This window comes from Mus pahari, chromosome 11 (genome assembly GCF_900095145.1).
Source record: "Mus pahari chromosome 11, PAHARI_EIJ_v1.1, whole genome shotgun sequence".
NCBI classification, from domain to species: Eukaryota; Metazoa; Chordata; class Mammalia; order Rodentia; family Muridae; genus Mus; species Mus pahari.
Genome location: NC_034600.1, coordinates 27,901,327 through 27,923,858, shown reverse-complemented (window position 1 = coordinate 27,923,858; position 22,532 = coordinate 27,901,327). Strand labels below are relative to the sequence as shown.

The following is a 22,532-nucleotide window of genomic DNA, read 5'->3' as shown; positions in this document are numbered from 1 at the left end:
TTTTTTTTTTAATTTATTTTTTATTATTATACATAAGTACACTGTAGCTGTCTTCAGACACCAGAAGAGGATATCAGATCTCATTGCAGGTGGTTGTGAGCCACCATGTGGNTGCTGGGGTTTGAACTCAGGACCTTTGGAAGAGCAGTCAGTGCTCTTACCCACTGAGTCATTTCACCAGCCCTGGAGGATATTTTTCTAAAATGTCTGGGTAACCTGTTTATAGGCAGGAGCAATAATCACTGCTCCATGGGCTGCTCCCAACAGCTGCTTGAGTGTCTATATAAGAGAAGAGTTAGCCTTTTCTAGTCAGTGAGTCAAGAGAGAATCCTAAGAAAGCTCCAGTATCTTTTAACATAATCATAGAAACCACATACTGCTATTACTGCCATGTCTTGTGTGCTCGAAGCAAGTCATGAAAAATAATGACTACTAATGGTAATCTTTGGATGGGAACTGGGAATCTTTTGAGGGAATATTAAAGAATTTGTGGACTGATCTTAAAACTTACCTATTGATGTTCACCATCTGACATTCTACTTTGGAACACTGATGGCAGTTTTACTTATAAAAGCCAAACCCACAATTCAGGTGACCTTGGAGTGGAATATTACTCAGGAATAAAGAGATATCAAGTATTTAACAAAATACAACATGGATGAATGTTAAAAAGCATTATGTTATGTTTTAAAAGGGGAACATAAAAGAAAACATACTGTCTGATGTTCAGAAAAAGTTAGAACTAAATAATAGTAATCAGATAAACAGTTGTGAAGGGCTCGGTTGGGAGAAAGGAGATTGGCAGCCATCTTTGAAAAAAAGGTGAAGGACAGGGACTGTCATAGTGTCTCCATTAACCTATATCCCATGTGGGGTTCTCTTCCCCAGCTTTCTACAAATGCTGTATATTATCAAAATAAGCAAAACTCTAAATTCTCCAAAGTATGATGAATAAATATGCCTGACTCCTGTAAGCCTCTTCCACCTCTCTCTGGTATTTGTTCTAAAATATACAAAGAAAAGATTGTGCCACAGTCAGCTGATTAAACCCCTTTCTTATCCTAGAAGTTTTTAACTGAGAAATAACTTTTCATACCTAATATAAACAGGTAGCTTCAGAGAGTATAAAACTAGGAGGAGGAGGAGGAGGAGGAGGAGGAGGAGGAGGAGGAGGAGGAGGAGGAGGAGGAGGAGGAGGAGGAGGAGGAGGAGGAGGAGGAGGAGGGCAAAAACGAGGAGCAGGAGGATAAGAAACAGACATCTTCAGCAACATCTTAATCCTCTAATATAGTGCCTGGAGTTTCTGAGATAAACCATGAATACTGGAATCGTTATCTTGCTTAATATTTTCCCTGATTTGAATGAAATTTTTGGTATTTGGCTTTAGACAGTGGCATAACCACACAGGTGAGTTGATTAACTCTAGGATTCTCCTGGCCTATGATGATTAAATGATTCACTGGAGTTCATGAGGCTATACTGGCTTTCTAGTAAACTGAACATCATTGTGTGACACTTTATAGAAAAAAATTATTTGAAAACCTTTGACTCATTGTTTGAAAAGAGCTTTAAAGGAATACACAGTGAAAATATACTACATAACAAAAAATGTTCTGTACGGTTATATATAAATAGTATGCTAAAATGGTGTGTTTCTCTAATCTAAGCTATTCAGTAGGCTGAGGTAGGAAGATCCCTTGAGTCCAAGGCCAATCTGAACAATAATATCAAGACTGAATTTCAAACCAACAAGTAAAATATATCACCAAAAAAAGTACAAAATGGCTTTCACCATATTGGTCATAAGTATCACAAGGCAAATTTTAATACAAATTCAGAGTATTCATTAGTAAATGAACTGAAACTGAAACTTGCTTTCCTATTGTGTGGTAACAGGGGTTCTCTACATTTACAAATACTGTGTATACTCTATAAACAAAAGCAGTAGTACCTTGTAATGTCTGTTCATCACCGCATCATGCAGGGGAGTAATCTGGTACTTTCCTTTGACATTCACATCTGCTCCACCCTTTAATAGTTCACTTACTGTTTGATAGTATCCTCCTACACTAGCTTCATGAAGTGCTGTCCACCCTATTATACAAGAAAGACATTTTGTATTTGATATCTTAATGGTACTTCAAGCCTTCTCTTTTGAAAAAGCAAAACAATTCTAGGAGCCAGAGAGTTAACTCAGTGACCAAGAGCACATACTATTCTCGCAGAAGGCCTGGACACTGGGCAGCTCATAACTACCTATAACTCTAGTTCTCAGGAGTCCAATGCCCTCATCTGGTCTTTATGGGCACTTAACACTTACATGCACATACCCTTTACACAGACATATACACATATGCAATTAAAACTAATATGTATTTTAAAACACTCTAATTTTAGATAGTTTCTTTAAAAGTAGTCGAATTAACATAAGGTCATATAACATCTCTATAAGAGTATTTTATATTTTTTAGTGGATTCAAGGACGGTTGGGAAGGTAGCTGAATTTATATTGTGTGTCTAGCATACAGAGTGACCTGGATTCAAGCTCTGACACTACACAAGGCCAGTCATGGTTGTGGATGCCTGTAATCTCTGAATATGGGAGGTAAGGACAAAAGAATATAAAGTTTCCAAGTCATCCTCTGATACATAATGATCTTGAGGCCAAACTGAGCTACCAGAAGCCTTGTCTTGAGAGAAAGGTTGGGGCGGGGGGGTGAGGGAGGGAAGGTGAGAGGGGGAGGGAGGGGAAGAAAAGAAAAGAAAAGAAAAGAAAAGAAAAGAAAAGAAAAGAAAAGAAAAGGAAAGGAAAGGAAAGGAAAGGAAAGGAAAGGAAAGGAAAGGAAAGGAAAGGAAAGAATAAAATCAAATTCTTAACCCTCAACTCTGCTATGGCAAAATATAAAAAGGAGACAAATATTTTATTGTAAAATACTTACTTTACTTTTAACCATGTGTGTGTACATGTCTCTATGTGGTATGTGCATGTGAATGCAGTGCCCATGGAAAACAAAGCCACTATATATATACCTGGACCTTAAGTTACAGGTGGTTATGAGCTGCCTGACGAGGGTGCTAGGAATTGAACTTGGGTTCTCTGTAAGAGCATTATGTACTCTAACTGTTAAGTCACACTTCCAACCCAAGAAAACAAATGTTTCCCAAAATGGTAACTATTTTAAAGCATTCTTAATTTCCCCAAATAAAAAACAATCCTTACAGGTCAGTTATCAACTAACAGAGAATATTGGTTATAGGATACTTTTTGCTGAGAAAAGTGAAAAGGCTTTATTTCTAGTCCAATGTATAACCATTAAAGTAACTCATCCAACAGGCCACATACATGTGATTTAAAAGACATATTTTCCTTCTTATTTATAAAATAACTATCTATATTTATAGTAATTCAACTAACAAACCACATACCATAACTTTATATAAATATCATCTTCTTTGTTAGTCAAAGGTAATAATATACTGTTGATAATTATCAAGTTCTACTAAGTCATCTTATAGATTTAACAAAATCCAAAAATTCATGTTAAAATCATATTTAACTTACACTTTAGGTCTCAATCTAGCACTGACATTTTATGCAGGAAATTCGATTTTTGTTAAATTTTCTGGCCTCAAATAAAGTTAAATTGAGGCCAGAAATAAAGTTAAATAGGACTGAAGAGATATCTCCTATTTCAGTAATAACCATTTAACATAGTTGAACAACTATCCTTGTGGGATGAAGGAGTATCTTTTGGGTATATGCCCAGAAGTGGGACTTTTAGGATTCCTGAGCAAGAAATGTAGGGAAAGAGAAGAAAGGACATAGGATAGACCACACAGGGAAGGCGCAGGAGGGTGAGACAGCCAAAATGTAGGTAGAAGGAGAAAGCGACCCCAAGAAGGGTCCACAGGCAACAAAGGTAAAATACAGATTTATTAAGTATTAATTCAGGAATTTCAGGGGAGAGTGTGTTAGCCACGTGAAGCTTCAGGAGTGGCCCAGCCACTGAGCTAGCTTAGGGCATATTAAAAATAAGCTGGTGTGTGTGTGTGTGTGTGTGTGTGTGTGTGTGTGTGTCTTTCATTCATGCATCCAGAGCTCTTGGGTGGATGCAGAGGAGGCATACGCACACACCTGGAACCAGTTTTAAATATCAACTATTACAGATGGCGTTTCAACCTGGGATAAGAACTCACTTTTAAAAATTAGAGATTCTTGGATGGAAAACATGCACTGTGATGTGAGTTTAGCAGGCTGTGGGTTTTGCCAGAGTCATGTGGTTCAGAACTAGAACAAAGAGTTTGAACTCAGAGGTGCTGGGAACCCCTGCTGTGCTGCTCCGAAGGGAGACAGAGGCAAACAAAAGAGACTGCTCACCTTCCAACAAGCAGATAATCAAAGGATAGAGATGAATGAAATTTGATTTAATTATTTTTAAGGATAGAAGGGAATATAATGGTAATTGCCTAAGTGCTTTTAAGTATTAGAAGGGAAGTTAATCGAAGTTAAGCACATAGAAAAGGATGCTAATTCAAGTTATATAAAGAGAAAAGGAATATATCCCTAGATTTAATAATCTCAATAGAATAAATAAGAGAAATGCTTTAAAATTTAAAAAGGTCTATGCCAGGGCAAGCAGCTGGATTCTTTGAACGTGTTCTGCATGGGAATTTTGGGATTACTTGGCCTAGTATGACAAATTACTAGCCTAAAATAGGCTCATACAGAACTATAGAAGGGAATTTAATTAAAGTTAAATACATAGGAAAGGATACTAATTCAAGTTATATAAAGAGGAAGAGAATTTAAGTATACATAGCTGAATAAATTGAGGCTTTTGATCTTAAATTGTAGGTCAAGAGCAGGGGATACGTAGCAAAAACTTAGACAGATAGTAGAAATTTACGTTAATCTAAGTTGTGTGAAGAGAAAAGGGATGTATATGCCCACAGATATATTAATCTCCATAGAAGAAAGAATTGAAGTATACAGATGAATAAATAACTTAGGCCTTGATCTCATGTAGGTCGAGGCAAGAGATAGTGGGTCATCGCAACACATCATAATATTTGTTTAGGTTGCTTTAATTGCTTACAATTGTCTTAATTGTGTGTGTGGTTTTATGTTTTGTGATTATGATATTAAATATCATTTGGGAGAGGGTCAAGCTACTAAATTGAATCAGTCTGTACCTCTGATGATTTGGGGTTGCTAGACCAAGGACACAGTATTTTGTGAAATAGGCTCTGTGTTAATAGGAAAGATGAAAAGGCTTTGGACCTCTTCCAGAGTGATATAGATCAGATATGACAGGGAGAGACTTCCCCCTGAAGATTTTGACTACAGAAAAGAAAAATTCGAGAAAATCAAACAGGACAGGTAACTTGATCTGCTGATTCCTAGATGAGAACAGCCCAGTAACTGGCTCAGACAAAAAAGTCCCTAGCCAAAATTTCAGCTAAAATTAGACAATACATCTTGTTGGTTATGGAATCCTTAAGACTTTTCGTGCCATCCATCATATGGCACACACAAAGATTCATAACAATCGGTTATCGATCAAATTGAGTCATAAAAAAGATAGTTGTCTTTTACCTGCTTAAACAAGAAGCAAAAAAATTCATCCTTAACTGATCTATGCATTTTGCACAATTCATATAGTACTAAAATTTTGGTTGTGAGATTCATATATTGCAGAATGTACAGCTCTGACAAGATTGATCTGCTGGGATGCTGAACTGACCTGCTGTTCCAGTCCCCTGCTTCCTGATGCTGTTCAGAGACTTGCTTCCAGAACAGCTTCAGGGATTGCTGCTGATTCCCGATGGACTCAGTTCATCCAAACCTTTCAGACAGATCCAGTCAAAACTTCAGTCAAGCCCTGAGACTTCTAAGACTAGAGAGACTGGATAATAGATGCTAAAGCTAGCTTTCTTAAGTATAACCAATTTGACTAATTTTCTTGCCCCTCTCTACCCCTTTAAAGAATGTTTTGTCACCCATATTCAGCAGGAAGAAGTTGTGAAGAGTATTCATCTCAATCCCTTGGGTTTGGGTGTCTGGTTATAGTTATTTTATAAGCTATAGATAGGTTGTCATTTTAAGGGATAACTTGGAAATGGTCATAATTTTGAACAGGAAAGAAATACATGGGATAACCATAATTTTTCATTGATAAAAATCTTTATAATTGATGCAAAATTGAAGTTATAATTTCTTACATTGGTACAGAATTTATATATTAAAATAGATTTAATGTTTTCATTGATATAAATTTTTTGCATATTGATACAAAATTTGAAATTAATATTGTTACTCTTAGATAGGCACTGTGCCTATGCAACTCATTTAAAAATACAAGGCTTTGACCCAGTCCTTCTATAGCTGTTATTAAAAACTGTATAGAATGATTAAGTAACACAAGTTAAGGGCCAGATAGTAAACGTATGATTATATTAGATTCGGATCTAATTATAATAAAGTGCTTTTTATTATTTAAATAGAAATAGCTAAGAGCAGTTAAGGTTTAAAAGCTCAGATTTACCTTACATAGATAGTCTTCAAAAACACCAGCAATCCAGAGAATATGATATTTAATGTTATTTCATTATTAAAGATCACTTGACTGTGAGACATTTCTGCTCCCAACAGTACCCCCTTTATAGTTTAAAGAAGATAGTGAGTATCATCACTGCCAGGTGGAGGTGCTTATTGTGGCAACATAGCCACAGGGCAGAAATTGCCCTAATTCATCTGCAGACAAAGAATATTGTCCAGGAAATGACACACATGCAGGACAGTCAACAGCTTAACTCTGCCAAGACAGAGTAAGCTAGTCCTTCATATTTTCTGCTTCACATAAGGTCTGCCAGATAATTATAGGTCAGAAGGCTGAAGACAGACGCTCCAACATTATGAAATTAAGGGATTGTCTGGCAGTCAGCTGTCTCTCTAAATTGTATAATTTGGGAAGCTTTGTTTTTGTGTTTCCTATATATTCAGGTAATATTTAATTTATTCTTTGATCTCAAAAAGCCTGGAAAATAAGATAAGGTCATGGAAGTGCTTGGAGCAGTGAGGAAATTGGCTGAAGACACAGAAGAGACAACCAGCAAGGATGGCATTGGCACAAGAAAACAGACAATAAAATAAATTAAGGTATAATGGGGAAATCCATAAAGTCAAACCTGACTGCATCAAGAGCTATGCTTGAACTCAAGACACAGTAAGTACTGAAGAAAGAACTATAAATCTCTTAAAATCAAGAGAGTAAATGCTCTTGCAAGCAGATGAGTAAGGTTTACAGAATCCTGGTTATTAATCTTAAGATTTAAGGGCTAAAAAGAGAGTTCACCAGGTAAAGCTGCTTGCTGCTAAACTTGATGACCCAAGTTCAATCCTGGGCTCTCACACAGTCGGAGAAAACTGACATCCACAATTTTTCCTAAGATGTCTACATATTTTGCTGCTCAAAGTGTGCACATGCATGATTTTATGTGCATGTGTCCACACTCATGCATATATACACTGAATCAATCAATAAATAAAAAATTAAAATTTCATTAAACTATCACTACATTGCAAACCCAGGCCTTATTATTTTGAGTACTGGAGGAGCACCTTCTTGACCATGGGTGTGGGACAACGGGCTATGCACAGACAGGCTGATCTCCAGTCGAGTTGAAGTTTGAACCCCGGTAAAGCCTGGTGGTGGTAATTCCCTCATGTCTCCTGGCTGCTAAATTACCGCCCCCACAAGAGAGGCATGTGGCTAGTAGTCACCTACACAATATCCCAAGCTTCTGACCTTCAGGCCAGACTCCTCCCAGTTACCTAGCAACAGCAAGATAATACAGCCCACTATAAGAGGGGCTGCTTGGCCCCTCCTCACTCTCTTAAGCTTTCACTTTCCTTACTCTCCCTCTTACTCTCTCCCTCTCTCCCTCTTACTCTCTAAGCTTCTCTCTCTCTCTAAGCCTTTACCTTTCTTACTCTCTAACTCTCTTTCTCTCTTTCCCCCTTCTCTTCTCATAGCCATGGCCTGCCTCTCCCTCTCTCTTTCTGCCTTCTCTCCTTTCTCCCTGAATTTCTACAATAAAGCTCTAAAACCATAGACTGTCTCTGTTCATCAAGGCCCAGACTAAGGACTCTTGCCTACATGGGAACCTCTTTCCCTCTCCCTCTTCCTGTATCTCTGGGGCCTGCTGTCGCCCTGGGGCCCCTATTCTGTTCTCATCTCCTCTGCTGCATCCAGCATGGGATGCTGGAGACTGAGAACCTGGTACGGGGGCTGCCCCTTGTCTGCCACCTGCCATGTGGGGTCAGTGGCTTCACACAGCCAGATGCCCACCTGGGGCTGAGTGGAAAGGGTCCGGCAGTCCTCCCACGTCTGCCTGCCCAGAGCACAGGAACTCTGGCGGGATGCGGGCACTTTTCTCCTACTCTCCCTCTTCCCCTACACCCATGCCCCACACATGGGCTGTACTATTCCATCATTTATGACCAGAGTTTGTACTGTTTAATAAATAGAGAAATCCATTTAAAAAATAAGGAACAGTATAAATAATACAAAACACTCCAAGGCTGGCCCATTATGTTCAGTGCACTAACATATAAGTATCTTTATAATCACTCTTATTGTTGCCCCGGTGTTGTTCAGTGCACACACATGGAAGGTTATCCCCAGAAGGAAGGCTGCGCTACAGTCAGCCACAGGGAAGGACTGTTTTCTTTCTGTGCAATCTATCTACCCTCTACTTTATTCTCTCTATTTCTCTAGCCATTAGTCCTTCTGTATCCATGCCATTATTGTGATTTTTTTCCCTTCAGATTTAGTTAACATCAGTCTCTCCCAGTTTTGATCTCATCTTCCCTCCATTCATGGTTAGGTCTCAGCCCTGGCCTTGCAGGAACCACCCTCTGTAGAATGCCAGTGCACACAACCCACTTGACAGCTTTAATGAGAAATGTAATACTCTTCCAGACTCATCTCATTCTCTTTCTTGGAAGATAATGGTGAGCTAGACAATTACTGGAGAGCATACTGCCTTTGGCTCGCTTTGTCACAACTCAGCTAAGACTACAAATGACTCTCTGGACAACTGTGGGTGGGACCCCTCACTTACCAGCATAACTTGGCTGATTGACATTTCCACCATTTTTTATGCAACAGCGAACTAGATCAACATCATTATGCAGAGCAGCTTTATACAGTAAATTCTCTCCGAAAATGTTTCTCCGGTTTATGGTACAAAGACACATTTTTTTCATTTCTCCTGTTCCTAAAATGAGAGAAAGAACAAAGATGCATACTTTTAATCATAGCACTCAGGGGACAGAGGCAGGCAAAATTTCTGAGTTCGAGGCCAGCTTGGTCTACAAAGCAAGTTCAGCCAGGACTACACAGAGAAACCATGTCTTGAAAACAAACAAAGAAAACAACAACAACAACAACAACAAATTTGGGAGAAACAGAATACGATAAATCTAGTCAATATTGAAAGTGGGTATATTATGTTATTAAAGAATACTTTATCCATTAGTCTTATTGTAATGTTATCTAAACGCAAAATATATAAAGATGTGTTAGTTTTTAAATATTTGAAGTAGACTAAAACTCCTGATGTATAATATATTAATTAAAACCTTATGAAAGTGCTCATAAAAGATGACAGATTTTCCTAAAAATTCTGGGAAAGTAATTATTTAAATCTAGAATTATTTAATATCTTCTCTATAATCTAGCTGCACGTCCCCAAAGGTCCTCAGTTACTATGATGGAGGAGTGGTCAGGATACCAGAGGCATGTCTTCATGTCTGCACAGGGCACAGTGGAACCCTCTGTTCTGTTTCCTGCCCCTGATATAAAGAGATGTGCTCCACTAAGTGCTCCTGCTGTGCTGTGCTGCCTCATCATGGGTCTAATTATTCATGGACTGGACCCTTCAAATCTATGGGCCAAAACAATCCTTTTCTCTATGGGCTATTATCTTACAAATCCGCTTAAGTGATATATCATCACACAATGTTACTATATAACATGTCTTATAAGGCTATGAGAATATCTCTGTGCCACGAGAGAGATATAAAATCTAACCCCAGAAATAGAATAGCTAAATTTTATAACTGTTAAAATTATCTAAATTTTTATTTTTACTTATATGGGTGTTTTGCCTGCATACATGTGTACCACTTATGTGCCTGGTGCCAAAGAGGCTAGAAGAGGCAACTGGATCCCGAGACTGGAGTCACAGACAACTGTAAACTGCCCTGTGGGTGCTAGGAATGTAATCTGGGTCCTCTGGAAGAGCAGCCAGTGTTCTTAACCAGTAAGCCATCTTCCCCATCCTGTTAAATTTTCTCTTAAATGAAAACAACTAACCTCAGATTAAGGAAAGAATGATGATCTCCATTTTTGCAATAGTTTTGATTTGCTAAGTCATGATAGACATGTTTAAAATAATTTCCAGATGACACAAAGCAATTACTGTCAATGTGCCTCTTAGAATACTAAAACTTAGTCCTCCTGAGTATTCTTCAAACCCAGTCATTTGATAATGAAGAAGCAGAAATGGTCACAGTCTTGTAACCCAGCAGGAAGAAAAGCTGAGGAAGAACCACAAGCTCCAGGCTAGCTTAAATTTATAGCACATTCCAGACCACCCTGGGCTACCTAGCAAGGCCTTGTTTGAAAATCAGGACAAACAATAAAAACCATATAAAGGTAACGAAGTACTAGAGGACTTTTGGTCTTAATTTTGTCTTAATTTAAAATTAATCTAAAATTAATTTCATTTATTTGCCTTTTATTTTGCTGCCTCTATTATGTCTTAGTATAAGAAAGGGGAAAAATAGGGAAAGAAAGATAAAAACACCAATCTAATTGCTAACATTAGAGACTACTGTCCTTATATTGAAATACAAACATCCTCCCACACATATATGTATATCTACAAAGAAACACTGGTGTGCTTGCTTTGTACTTGCTATTATACTTAAGTAATTTATCAAAAGAAGCAAATGAAGACACAAGGCAAAAACAAATTTTCAGTGAACACTAAGTGATAGAAGACATTCATGCCCAGTGATTTGTCCTCTCGAGGGAAACAACTAGAAAAACAGATAAAATACATGTAGGGCCTCTTTGAGAACATAAGAAAATTTACAGTTTAGAGCTATGACCCTGAGTGAATGCAGTGAGCCTCAAGGTTCCTATATCGTTTTGTTCAGATGAATTTTCAGAGCATAGTGGTCAGGGGAAGGATGTTACAAAGTAAGGTGACTCTACTAATCTTAGAAATAGAATCAGAGCGTGGGAAGGTTGTTGCATCTACAATTTAATTTTCCCACTGGGGTGTCACAGATGGGAAAATAATGAACCAGTTCTAGAAATCTACATAAGGGGTCTTTGAATCATTATCTGAATAAATTGCTCACATGGAAGAGGAACCCTGGACTTAGGAGATGGCTCAGTGGGTAAAGTACTTGCTATGCAAGCCTGAGAGCCTGAGTTTGAATCTCTAGCACTCATGTAAAAGCCAGGCACAGAGCGGGGGAGGTGGAGACTGCCAGTAGATTAGCAGAAACAGAAAGCCCCAGGTTCAGTAAAAAATGATGTAAGGAGCAATAAGAAAAGATGTGTAACGTCAGCCTTTGGTTTTCATGTGTATACACATAGGCATGCGTATCTGCATAGACACACACACACATGCATATACACCCATATAAACACAAAGAAACCTCACCCAATAAGGCTGGGATAGAAAAATTAATGAGTCATTAGAAAATTTCCAGCTCTCACAGGGAGCTAGGATCTGTTAGCCAACTTGTCTAGCTAAAACAGCAAGCTTACAGGTCAGTGAGAGTCTGTCTCCAGGAAATAGTGTGAAACAAGCAAGACACCTGATATACTGTTGCACAGGCATGCATAACAACACTCATATGCATGCAATACACAATACACACACACATGCACACCTGTATGGTTTTGTGTGCACATATTTGTGCATGTAAATGTGATACATGTGCAGATATGTGCAGGTGTGGAGGTCAGCAGAGGTCAATGTCAAGGGTCTTTGCTCAATCAGCTTTTGAGACAAGGTTTCTCAATGAACCTATAGCTAACAGATTTGATAAAACAGCTGGCCATCAATACTTATACATCTTCCCATCATTGCCTCTCCAAGTTCTGGGATTACAAGAATGTGGTGTTGTCTCTCACTTTTTTAATGAGTGTGTCTTAGTCACTGTTCTATTGCTGTGAAGAGGCACTATGACCAAGGCAACACTTATAAAGCACAGTATTTAATTGTGGGCTTACAATCTCAGAGGGTTAGTCTAGTATCATCATGGCAAGAACATAGGAGCATATAAGGCACTGGAGCAGTAGCTGAGAGATATATCCTGATCCTCAGGCTGGTTGGGGGGCAGTACCTGGCATAGGCATCGGAAACCTCAAAACCCACTTGCAGTGACACACTTCCTCCAACAAGGCCACAACTATTCCAACAAGGTCACATTTCCTAATCATTCTAATCTTTTCACACAGTTCCACTCTGGTGACTAAATATTCAAATATATGAGCCCATGAGGACCATTCTTATTCAAATCATTGCAGTGCTTGAAATTAAATTCAGGTCCTGATATCTGTTTGGCAATTACTTTACTGACTGACCTAACTCCTCAGCACCTCCCCCAACCTACTTTTAATAGAGATCCTAAGCACTTATGAAGTAGCCGAGAGAGAAGAAAGTTTCTGAAGTTCTAAATCTAATTGAGAACCAGATCCTTGTCTCCATTTGTTCAAGTCTACTTTTAGTCCCTCAGAAGGAATTTTAAACCCTCCTTAAAGGTCTGACATATGTTTATTGTAATAAGTGGTATTTATCTTCTTTTTCATAGCACTGTAATTATTATAATTGTATATAAGTTTCTCTTACATTATTAATATGTGAGACAAAATATACTATTTGGAGAGCTTTTTGGCTTATTCAATTTGTCTATATTTTATTTTGAAATAGTTCAGATTATCAGAAAAATATGTAAAGAGATTAATGTTCTAAGAATATAGCCAAGTGGAGGAGTGTTTGCCTAGCATGTATGAAACCCTGAATTTGATCTGAGTAGAAAAGAAGAATAAGCAAAGGATCCAATGTTAATTTTTGCCACAACTTTAAATCATTTTTATCTATCCTGTTTATCCATTCCCCCATCCATCCATGCACTAACTCATTCATTCACTTACCCATCCATGCATCCATCATCTGCTATGCACAGATAGATAGATGGGATGGTAGTGTGTAACTATTATACAATATACCTTTTATCACTAATACTTAAAAGTATTTTTAACAATTTAAACATTCTCTTATACATTCAAGAAAATTATTTTCAAATTCAAAAAACTCAAAACAGATGCAATCTATAGTCCATGTTTCAATTTTGTCAAGTCTACTATTTTAACAAGTATTTCTCTATATTATTGTAACAAATTTTAGTTCAATATTATGGGTTATATAGAAACAGAACTTATTAATTAACAATTTTCCCTCTTCTTTTCTCTACTAGTATTTTTGGTATGCACTGTCAGTCTTTTGCTATGTTATCCATACACACAAATGTGAAAATATTCTCTAGCTGCTCTCTGTAGTACAAAGTATGGAAAATACTCCTACCCTGGGAGCCATTAAGCTCAAATCCCACTCATGCTACAGCATCACTGAAACTGTTAACTCATCAATAAAGCTGAGATTATACTGTATGCTGCTCTTATTCAGTTCTGTTTCTATAAGCTATTAAAGAAATGGAATATTAAAAAAAAATATGTCTCACCATTCTTTTTTCTAAGTTGTTCATTTTTCCTTATCTGTTCATTCTTGAATCTGGATGAATGCATATTCTTCCTTTTACTGTCAATCATTAAAACAGAATCCTTGATTCTTTAAAAAAAAATGGACTTATTAAATAACTGCAATGTTTTCTACAAGCATTCATGGAGAATCCCATGAAATTTTAACAAAAAGTGGGAGCCCTAAAGATAGAATTACTGAGTTATTCTCAACTGACAAAGCGAGTTACACGTGGAGTTGGAACCTCAGTGAGCTGTAGATAACTCTGAGAGAGCCCATGTCAGGCCCTTAGCTCCATTATAGTAGGTGTAGCTACCTACAATGCGAGGATTCAGAGCCTTCTACTCTTTACTTTCCAAGAAGGCACGTCACTATCCATTCTGGTCACCTTGCAGGGAAAAGAGGCAGGCCCTTTGCAGAGGTAGGAGGGGTAAAGGGACTTGCTGTATAATGGAGCACTGATCAAAAACTACAAAATAAAAAATCAGAAACATAAAAATTCTTTTTACTTAAGACACTGCCTCTAACATCCTCCAGCATGTAATTACTGATTAGATTTGTAGCATATCTGGTGAAAAAGATATAATTTAATAGCATACCTGAAATTACCAGTTGTAAATATGCTATTTATTTGATCCTCAAAGCTAAGTGTTTTTGATAAAATCCTTTCTGGCTTCTTCAATACAGCATCTGTATGCACCACATCTCTGCTTGCTTTCAGTTTTTCCAGTCTAGATGATCTTCTTAGTACATGAGGAGTTTCCTGGGTATTTTTCATGGGATCTGAATTTTTCTTTTTGTTTATTTGCTCATAAGAGATGGCATTTTCATGAGTCAATGTTTGTAATCTAAATGGTTTTGGGTCTTCTATGTTCTATAAAGATATATATCCACAAATAGTTACAATATTAAAAGAAAAAGTTAAATATATCTTCTCTATTAAAACTAAAGCAACTTATAAGCATATATGAAGACAATGAAAAAACCTGTAATCAAATTTTTAAATGAACAAAGATTGTAAGCTTATAAAAAAACATAAGCAGCTAGTCTTGGTGACACAAGTCTATAATCTCAGCACTTGGAAAACTAAGGCAAGAGAATTTTGAGTTTAAGAGCAGCTTGGGCTTCATAGGGAGACCTGGAGCAGTGGAAGGAAAGAAAAAAAAAAGGGAAAGACTTTAAAATTACTTTCATCAATATTCAACTTTAAATTTCAAAGGAAAATATAAGATCCTTTTGTTGCTTAATTTGGCAGGAAATAAGTCATACAGAATCTGACATTCATATAAGAACATGACAAAGACCAGATTAAAGGTGTGTGTGCTTCCTTGACAGGGACAAGGTGATATATAACTTCCATATTTTCAAAGCCCAATGGTATATCAGGAACTCCTCTCATTTCTCCTTGATAACCAACTATCGATCAAACTTCTATGAAGACATTTATATTTTACATGTACCACATAAACCTTGAGCTCTTTTATGTATCCAGATGTGAAGCTTCTCAAATAAAGTGTTGAATATTTTAATCACATCTAAGTAAGAGTATTTGATGTGAGTCATTCTACATGAATTTTCTTTCTACTAATTAAAAAGTTTCTCATTTTAAACTTGAAGACTTGCTAAAATCTGTGTTTACTTTACCAATATTAATCATATTTTCTACATTTTATTCATAGTCCTTTTTCTTATACTGGAACAGTGAAATGTTTAATCATCTTTATCTCCTTGATTAATGTTTCTGTTTTCGTTTCTTAATCCTATAGTGTCTATCTGATGGGTGACATCCAGATTACATTGGTATTACTCCAGGTTTATATGCTGCAACAAAAACTTGTCTTCTCTAAAATCTTCCTGGGGATATACATGGAATATTTTGTTAATAGCTAAGAGGAAATAAAAGAAATCTAAGTTTCTATTACTATTAATTGATTAAGTTATATTTATATAATACATTTACATATCACTTCATAAAAGATTTCAAAGTGCTAAAATTTTTCACACTAAAAATATAAGCAACATATATTTAAAAAATAAGTTGCAATGTATCCTGTATTATACAGTCTCATTTGAATAAAATAAACTTAAAAGGAATAGAAGTCATTGAAGATGCACCAAACTGTTAACAATGTTTAGAGAGTAAATCTATATGAGATTTTGTTACTATACTGTTAAACAATCTTGTAATGCATGATATGTTCTTTTTGGTTTTGATTGATCTGAGACAGAGTGTTACTAAGGCCCCATGCTGGCCTTGAACTCCTGAACTGTTGACCCTGCTGCCTCAGCCTCTCTAATTACAAGTATGTACCACCATATTTGCCTTTACTTAATTTTATAATAATGAGAATACAAACTGTCAACATGAAAAGGGAACTTGGTGCCTGTTACACATCTACAGGGCCTCCATGCATAATGCTGTAGGAATTTAAAACCACAAGCTATGGCATTTTACTCCTATTCCAAATAGGGCTCAAAGAAGGTTTAATCCCAATTTTGGTTTTTTGTTTAGGCTTTTGGTGATTAACTTCTTGAGTTCTTTATATATTTTGGATATTAGCCCTCTATCATATGTGGGTAGTGAAGCTTATTTTTCCCAATCTGTTGGTTGTTGATTTGTCTTATTGACTATGTTCTCTGCCTTAGAGAGGGAAATTTCCTAAACAGAACTCCAGTGGCTCATGCTCTAAGATCAAGAATTGATAAATGGGACCTCATGAAACTGGAAAGCTTCCTCCATGTTCAGTTACAGGGCTCAGTATCTACTCCGTACTTAGGTAAATACAGTAATATTCTAAACAAAAAGAAAGTTCTGGTAAGAAATTCTTTCCTATTGTACTAAAAAACTATTGATATGTCTTCTTATGTAGGTTGGGGAGAAAATAATTTTAACTTAATTCATTGTAAACTCTACCCCGTACTTCTAAAAGGAGCAATCTATGCATGAAGGTTATCTTTCACCAATATCTTCTAGATGTTGGTAACTGGTGAGATGATTAGAATTTAACACACTAAAGATTATTACAGGTCACTACAAAAATTCACTTCAGATATTCATACTTGTATAACCACCTGTCCTACTGACAGATGGTTGTTCCACAACCTGAATAACCTGAACTGTTTAAATAATAGGGTAGCAAATTCACCTGTGCTATTTGTGTATAATCTTCATCTACCTGAGACATGATGGGCTGCACTGCTGAACATCCATTTCCACTCCTAACACTGCTGCTTTTTTCTTGTCCTTGACAGATGGGTCCCACATCAGCACCTGGCAATGTGTTGACAGTTGCCAGCAATGTAGCTGGCAATGCAGCATCATCAGCCTTGTTTTCTAGTACATCTCTATCCTGTGCTGACAAGGCATTCAAAGGGACAGATACAGAACTCAAGGAGTTGCTCAATGTGTTCAACAACTCTTGAGGATTGAAGTCATTCATTATTTCAAGCAGCCTTTCTTCTTGGGTACATTCTGGTGATTCTAGTAACTTTTCTAAAGTAGACACAAATGTTTCAAGAGAGCTTTCTTCATCTTTGGTTTCTTTGGATGTCATAGTCTGTGTTACTTCCTCTCCAGGCTCAGAAAATGTGTTTGGTACTGCTAAGGTCTTCACTGGCTCTGTTAATCTCTCCTTTAATGCAACCAAATCAGATGCCATAGGAGAAGTCCCTGAGAGAAGACTAACTTCAGGGGAATCTGAGTTTTCTCTTAGTTCCTGTGTGTTACATAAAACAAAGCAATATTTAAAATTAAAAGTTAGATTTAGAACTCATTTTGATATTAATTTATTTTTACCAACTTTCTACTTCATCTATATTACTTTCCTGTATGAAATCAATAATGCCTGAATACATGGTTAAATATTTAACCAAGAGTGGTTAAATGGACCAAGAGCAACATTGGCTGGATCACAGATCACAAATTATCTCTTCAACTAAGCTTTAACTATCTGTTCCAACAGAGATAGACGTTCTAGTTAGTTAAATTAACAAATGACCTCTATATGTCACAGCCTAAGTAATGCTAGAAAATTCTTCCCGAATATTTCTATCAGTCATAAAATTATAAAATTGATACCACTTCACCTTCTGAATATGCAAATGTGAAATGCAAAAAGAACAGGAAATCAGAAAGGAAAATAAAAGAGATGAGGATGCAGTGTATGAAATCTTAGGAATCCTGACCCTAAACTAATAACCCAACTAAACTAAACTAAACTGAAACACAACTTTCCCAGGGAGTTATTTTCAAGAGCAATGCCCTAATAGGTTGTATTTGTTCTTACAAAGGTTTGAATGTCCAATATCAGAATTACTTTTAAAGTTGCTATCCAAATTAGCTACTATGTTACTCAGGAAAATAATGTACTTTATAGGTATTGAAATTTATGGTTTTCAATCACTTTGGTTGTTCCCCCACAACCAAAGGAGGTTGTTCTACCTCTCTGGCAGGATGCATTATCATCTCCTGACTGCTAATAATTTGTTTGAAGTTGAACAAAAGAAGTAAGAAATTAATATATTCTATGTACTACCATTTTATCCAATGTCTAACATATAGAGCTTAATAAAATACATTTATATATCTGTATTGCTAACTATATGTATTTTCCAAAACATGTAAACATCTAAGATACAATGCTGTCCAAAAGTTTTAAAAGTGTTTTTCCCAGATGATCTATTGGGAAATATTGATTTAACCAGTGAAAAATATCAGAGAATAAGCAATTACTTTGATCAATTTTATCAGTAACCTGCCATAGAGCCAAAAGGAAAGGAAGAACTTGAGGCATGAATAAATGAGTTATGAAGAAGGGAAATAACAGCATATATTTATTCAAACACAACTAGGTGCCAGGCCAGAAGTCACTGCTCCTGGTTCTCACAATAACTCTTTGAGACATCCATCAGTACTTTATAGATGTTAACAAGAGCTGCCTTTGAAGCCACATCCACTCAAAATTTTATTCCTATTTACTTGCCCTTTGGCTTGTAAGTTTATCAAAAAGCTTGGTAATTGGATATATAAGAGGCACAGCTGAGATGATGTAGCTGGATAAGATAGGGTGAGCCTAGGCGGTCTGAAGCGACTTGGTATCTTGAAGAAGGATTTGAGTTCACTATTGGCAGAGCCAATTCACAGCTCCAAGTGGAAAACAAAGACAAAGTAGGCCCTTGAAAAACATTAGCAACAAGACAATGAAAATGCAAGCTTGAAATAGGAAAGAAATGAGCTCCATCATCTAGGCACATGTAATAACAAGTTTTACACTCCTCTAAATAAAGTATAAGGGACTTGTCATAGTGGGTAAGGAACACAGATCAGAATTACCAAAATTATTAAAGGTCAGGAAGAATATATACATGAACAGATTTTTAGACAAAGATTCTCCTCCTGAGGAATCCCTTTCATGGCGCCAGAAGGTACCACACAAGGTCACAAGGCACGGAAGGAACGAATCCTACTCAGCTATGACACCAATGAACCACAACAATGACCTGCCACACCCACTCCAGTGACGTCTACGTGACAGGCCTAAAGGCTTGGATGCAGTCTCAAGGCAAAGAGTGTCACAGAAACTTAGCCTCCTGGAACCTTGGCATTACCATAGCAAGAATGCTCCAAGCTTGTCCCTGTGCTAGTCTGGTGTATGGATCTGTGTGCTTTCTTTCAGTTTTGTTTTATTATAGGTGCCTCCAAGAAAAGATTTGACAAATACCTAAATCAGGTTGAACTTTACTCCCTGGCCTTCACCAATGTCCTACACAGTCCTTGAGTTGACCCTGGGCTTGGAATTTCGTAAGCATGTCATTCATCCAGACAAAATGCCTCAGTGTTGACAGTTGGTAATCAGTCATCTCAGTTTGCCAGATAGAAGTTAGAAATCTCAGGGCAAGCTTAGCAAAGTAATCTTCATTACAGTCAGGTATGGCGGACTACATTGCATATTAGAAGAAAGTTGGTGAGTTCTTCTGACAAATGGAGACTCCCTGGAAACTCCCTATAGATACTTAAAAGAGCAGCCAAGTTACTCTCATATTCAAGAATTTATCATGGCCTAGGAAAAAGGAGGGTTGTGGTTTAAGGAAGAACTACAGTATTGCATTATTCATGAAAAAGTCTGCTAGAGCAGAACCCCTTCGTGCAAGCTTTCACAAGGCTCAAAGGAATAGCATAAATTGTGACTAGGGTGTGAAATCCTCACCTGGCCCCTGTCATTAGCTGACTCTAGGCAGGGCTGTTTTTATCTTAACTGTAAACATTGCCTGGTTCCTGCCAGTCTTTTGAAGGCATTTCTCTGTTTTTGTGTCAGATAACTTCAATGTACCTTGCCTGCTATGATACCTAACTTCTTTGTTTTCTTCTGTAATATATAAATCTGATGCTAACTTTGACGAAATTACATTCAGGTACAACACTCCCTTGTGTCCGTGTCTGTTTGTCACCCTTTTCGCCTACTCCTGCCCACTTGTACCTGGACCCTGATTTCCCCTGCGGATCGAGGGCCTGACTGAGGCCAGTCTGAAGCAATGACCAGCCTGGCACAATAACCCTAGGGGTGCAGTACCTGCACTCATACATTGGTGGCAACCAATAGCTCTCTAGTTGGACATAAGACCTGTTTAACAAGAGTTTCCTGGTACTAGAAACCTAGACAACTATCTAGAGCCAATGAGTCATGGATCTTTAACACTTTACTAAACCAGCATAATTCCTAAAATTTTAAATATTTATAAGTGTAATTCTCACCCCTCATCAAAAATTTCTCTTTACAACAAAAGGAGAAAAATTATGGAAAAGTAAAATTTATTGAAATGTGGAGATCAAGAGATTGTGTGTACCCAGTCCCAACCAATAGATCTACACGCCAACAGCTGCACTTAAGGCTCAGGAATCATTGCAGAAGAGAGGAAAGAGATTATAAAGCTAGAAGAGCAGGGAGTTTGCTGTGAGATTGTGTCTCCTAGGAATGTCAGAGAGGCTACACCCAGAAAGCCTCACCAAGAAGATCTGAGCAGTGATGACACCACTGAGCATGTTAACATGGGAGGGGATAGTTTGTGGGTTCTCAACCCTAAACAAGGAACTACAGGCAACTGGGAAATGCAAGAGTGGAAGAAATGGTCTTTCCCAGGGAGTCAGCTCTGAGGTCATACACATACTGGTGACATTACACAAACTGAGCAATAGAAACACATATACAGGAACTCATTCACACATACAAATTTTCACTTTGAACTTCTGACCCTTCTGAGTGTTGGGAGTTATAGGTCTGCATATATGCAGGGTAAAAACAATTTTTTTTTAAAAAAAAGGCCATGAATTTGAGAGAGAGCAAGGAGAGAGCATGGGAGAGGTTGGAGGAAGGAAAGAGTAGGAAAAATGATAATCATATTATAAATTCAAAAATATTGTAGCCGGGTGGTGGTAGCATATACCTTTAATCCCAGCACTCTGGAGGCAGAGGCAAGTGGATATTTTTGAGTTCAAAGCCAATCTGGTCTACAGAGTGAGTTCCAGGACAGTCAGGTCTACAAAGAAAGAGCATGTATCAACATGCCCCCCACAAACTTACAAAAAAAAGAATAGGTTTCTAGCTATTGATGTGATTTAGTCAGATTACTTCCTAGAAGAGAGTCTAAATCCACTTGAAACTTTAATCAACATGATTTAAAAAATCTAAATTCACAACCTACAAAGCCAATCTTGATTACATAAACCAACCTTTTCTGAGTGTGGTAAATTTTCACAATTTTCAGCTTCATTCCCTAGAACAGAACAATATGTATTTATTCAACCTTTATTAAACCACAGAGTATACTCTCTTTGATCTGCATTTTCTAGCAATAAAACTTGAGCTTTCTTAAATAATTCAAAAGATGTATTAAGCATCTTATAAATATATCAATTTGTTGATATAAATTTATTATTTAGAAAATAATAGAAGTCTCCATTTCTTGGGCTGGGGATATAACAAAACTGGTAGACTGATTGCCCTGGGCTCTATGCCTCGTACTCCTTGAACCCTTAACCTGGAGTGGTAGTGCAGCCCAGGTCTATAACTCAGCACTGAGGAGAGGGGTCAGAAGCTCAAAGTTATCTTAGGCTACACAATGAGATCAAGACTAACCAGGGTTCTGTCATACACTTTGGCTCTTCATTTCAAAGAGGAGGGGTGGGGTGGGAAAATATGTGGTATTGAAACAGGGTCCAGGAATGAATGGAGTTGGAATTGTGCAAAGAAAATTCTGAGTGCTTGTGAGAAAACTCCAAAAAAACAAAACAAAACAAAAAAAAAAACCCAAAAAACAAAAGTCTTGTGAACTTCAAAAGAGTCATGTTTCTTCAAAAACATGAACATGTAATTGTTCTTGGAACCTGCTTTCTTGTTCCTCCCAGGTGTAGTGGATGATGTGAGTGAGTTTAGTTTAGATTACTCACTACAATTCATACTGATATTTGTTTATATTCCTCTATGGAAAAACATGGTTTTGTCATATAAAACTTGTTCTTGTGATTATATATAGCTTGAACTCATGAGAAATTTACTCATGTGACTTTTCTTACTCCTCAGGGTATAAACTGTCTGATGCTCTGAATAAAGTTGGCTTTTGCATGAAACTTTAGTTTGCCTCATTTTCAGGTTCCACTCTCCCAGGTCTTACGGCCAAATAGAGTGGTA

The 22,532-nt window shown here is 37.2% G+C and overlaps 1 protein-coding gene across 1 annotated transcript in view; it reads right to left on the bottom strand.

Annotated features, from left to right (window-relative positions):
- Ankrd31 (ankyrin repeat domain 31) overlaps positions 1-22,532 on the bottom strand; it is a 153,314-nt gene that overhangs the window by 86,010 nt on the left and 44,772 nt on the right. The window contains exons 6-11 of the mRNA XM_029544181.1: positions 21,575-21,618; positions 16,995-17,564; positions 14,448-14,722; positions 13,832-13,908; positions 9,127-9,282; positions 1,952-2,094 (exon numbers count right to left, since the gene is read on the bottom strand). Of these exons, the coding sequence (XP_029400041.1) occupies positions 1,952-2,094; positions 9,127-9,282; positions 13,832-13,908; positions 14,448-14,722; positions 16,995-17,564; positions 21,575-21,618 (1,265 nt within the window). The remainder of the gene's footprint in view (positions 1-1,951; positions 2,095-9,126; positions 9,283-13,831; positions 13,909-14,447; positions 14,723-16,994; positions 17,565-21,574; positions 21,619-22,532) is intronic.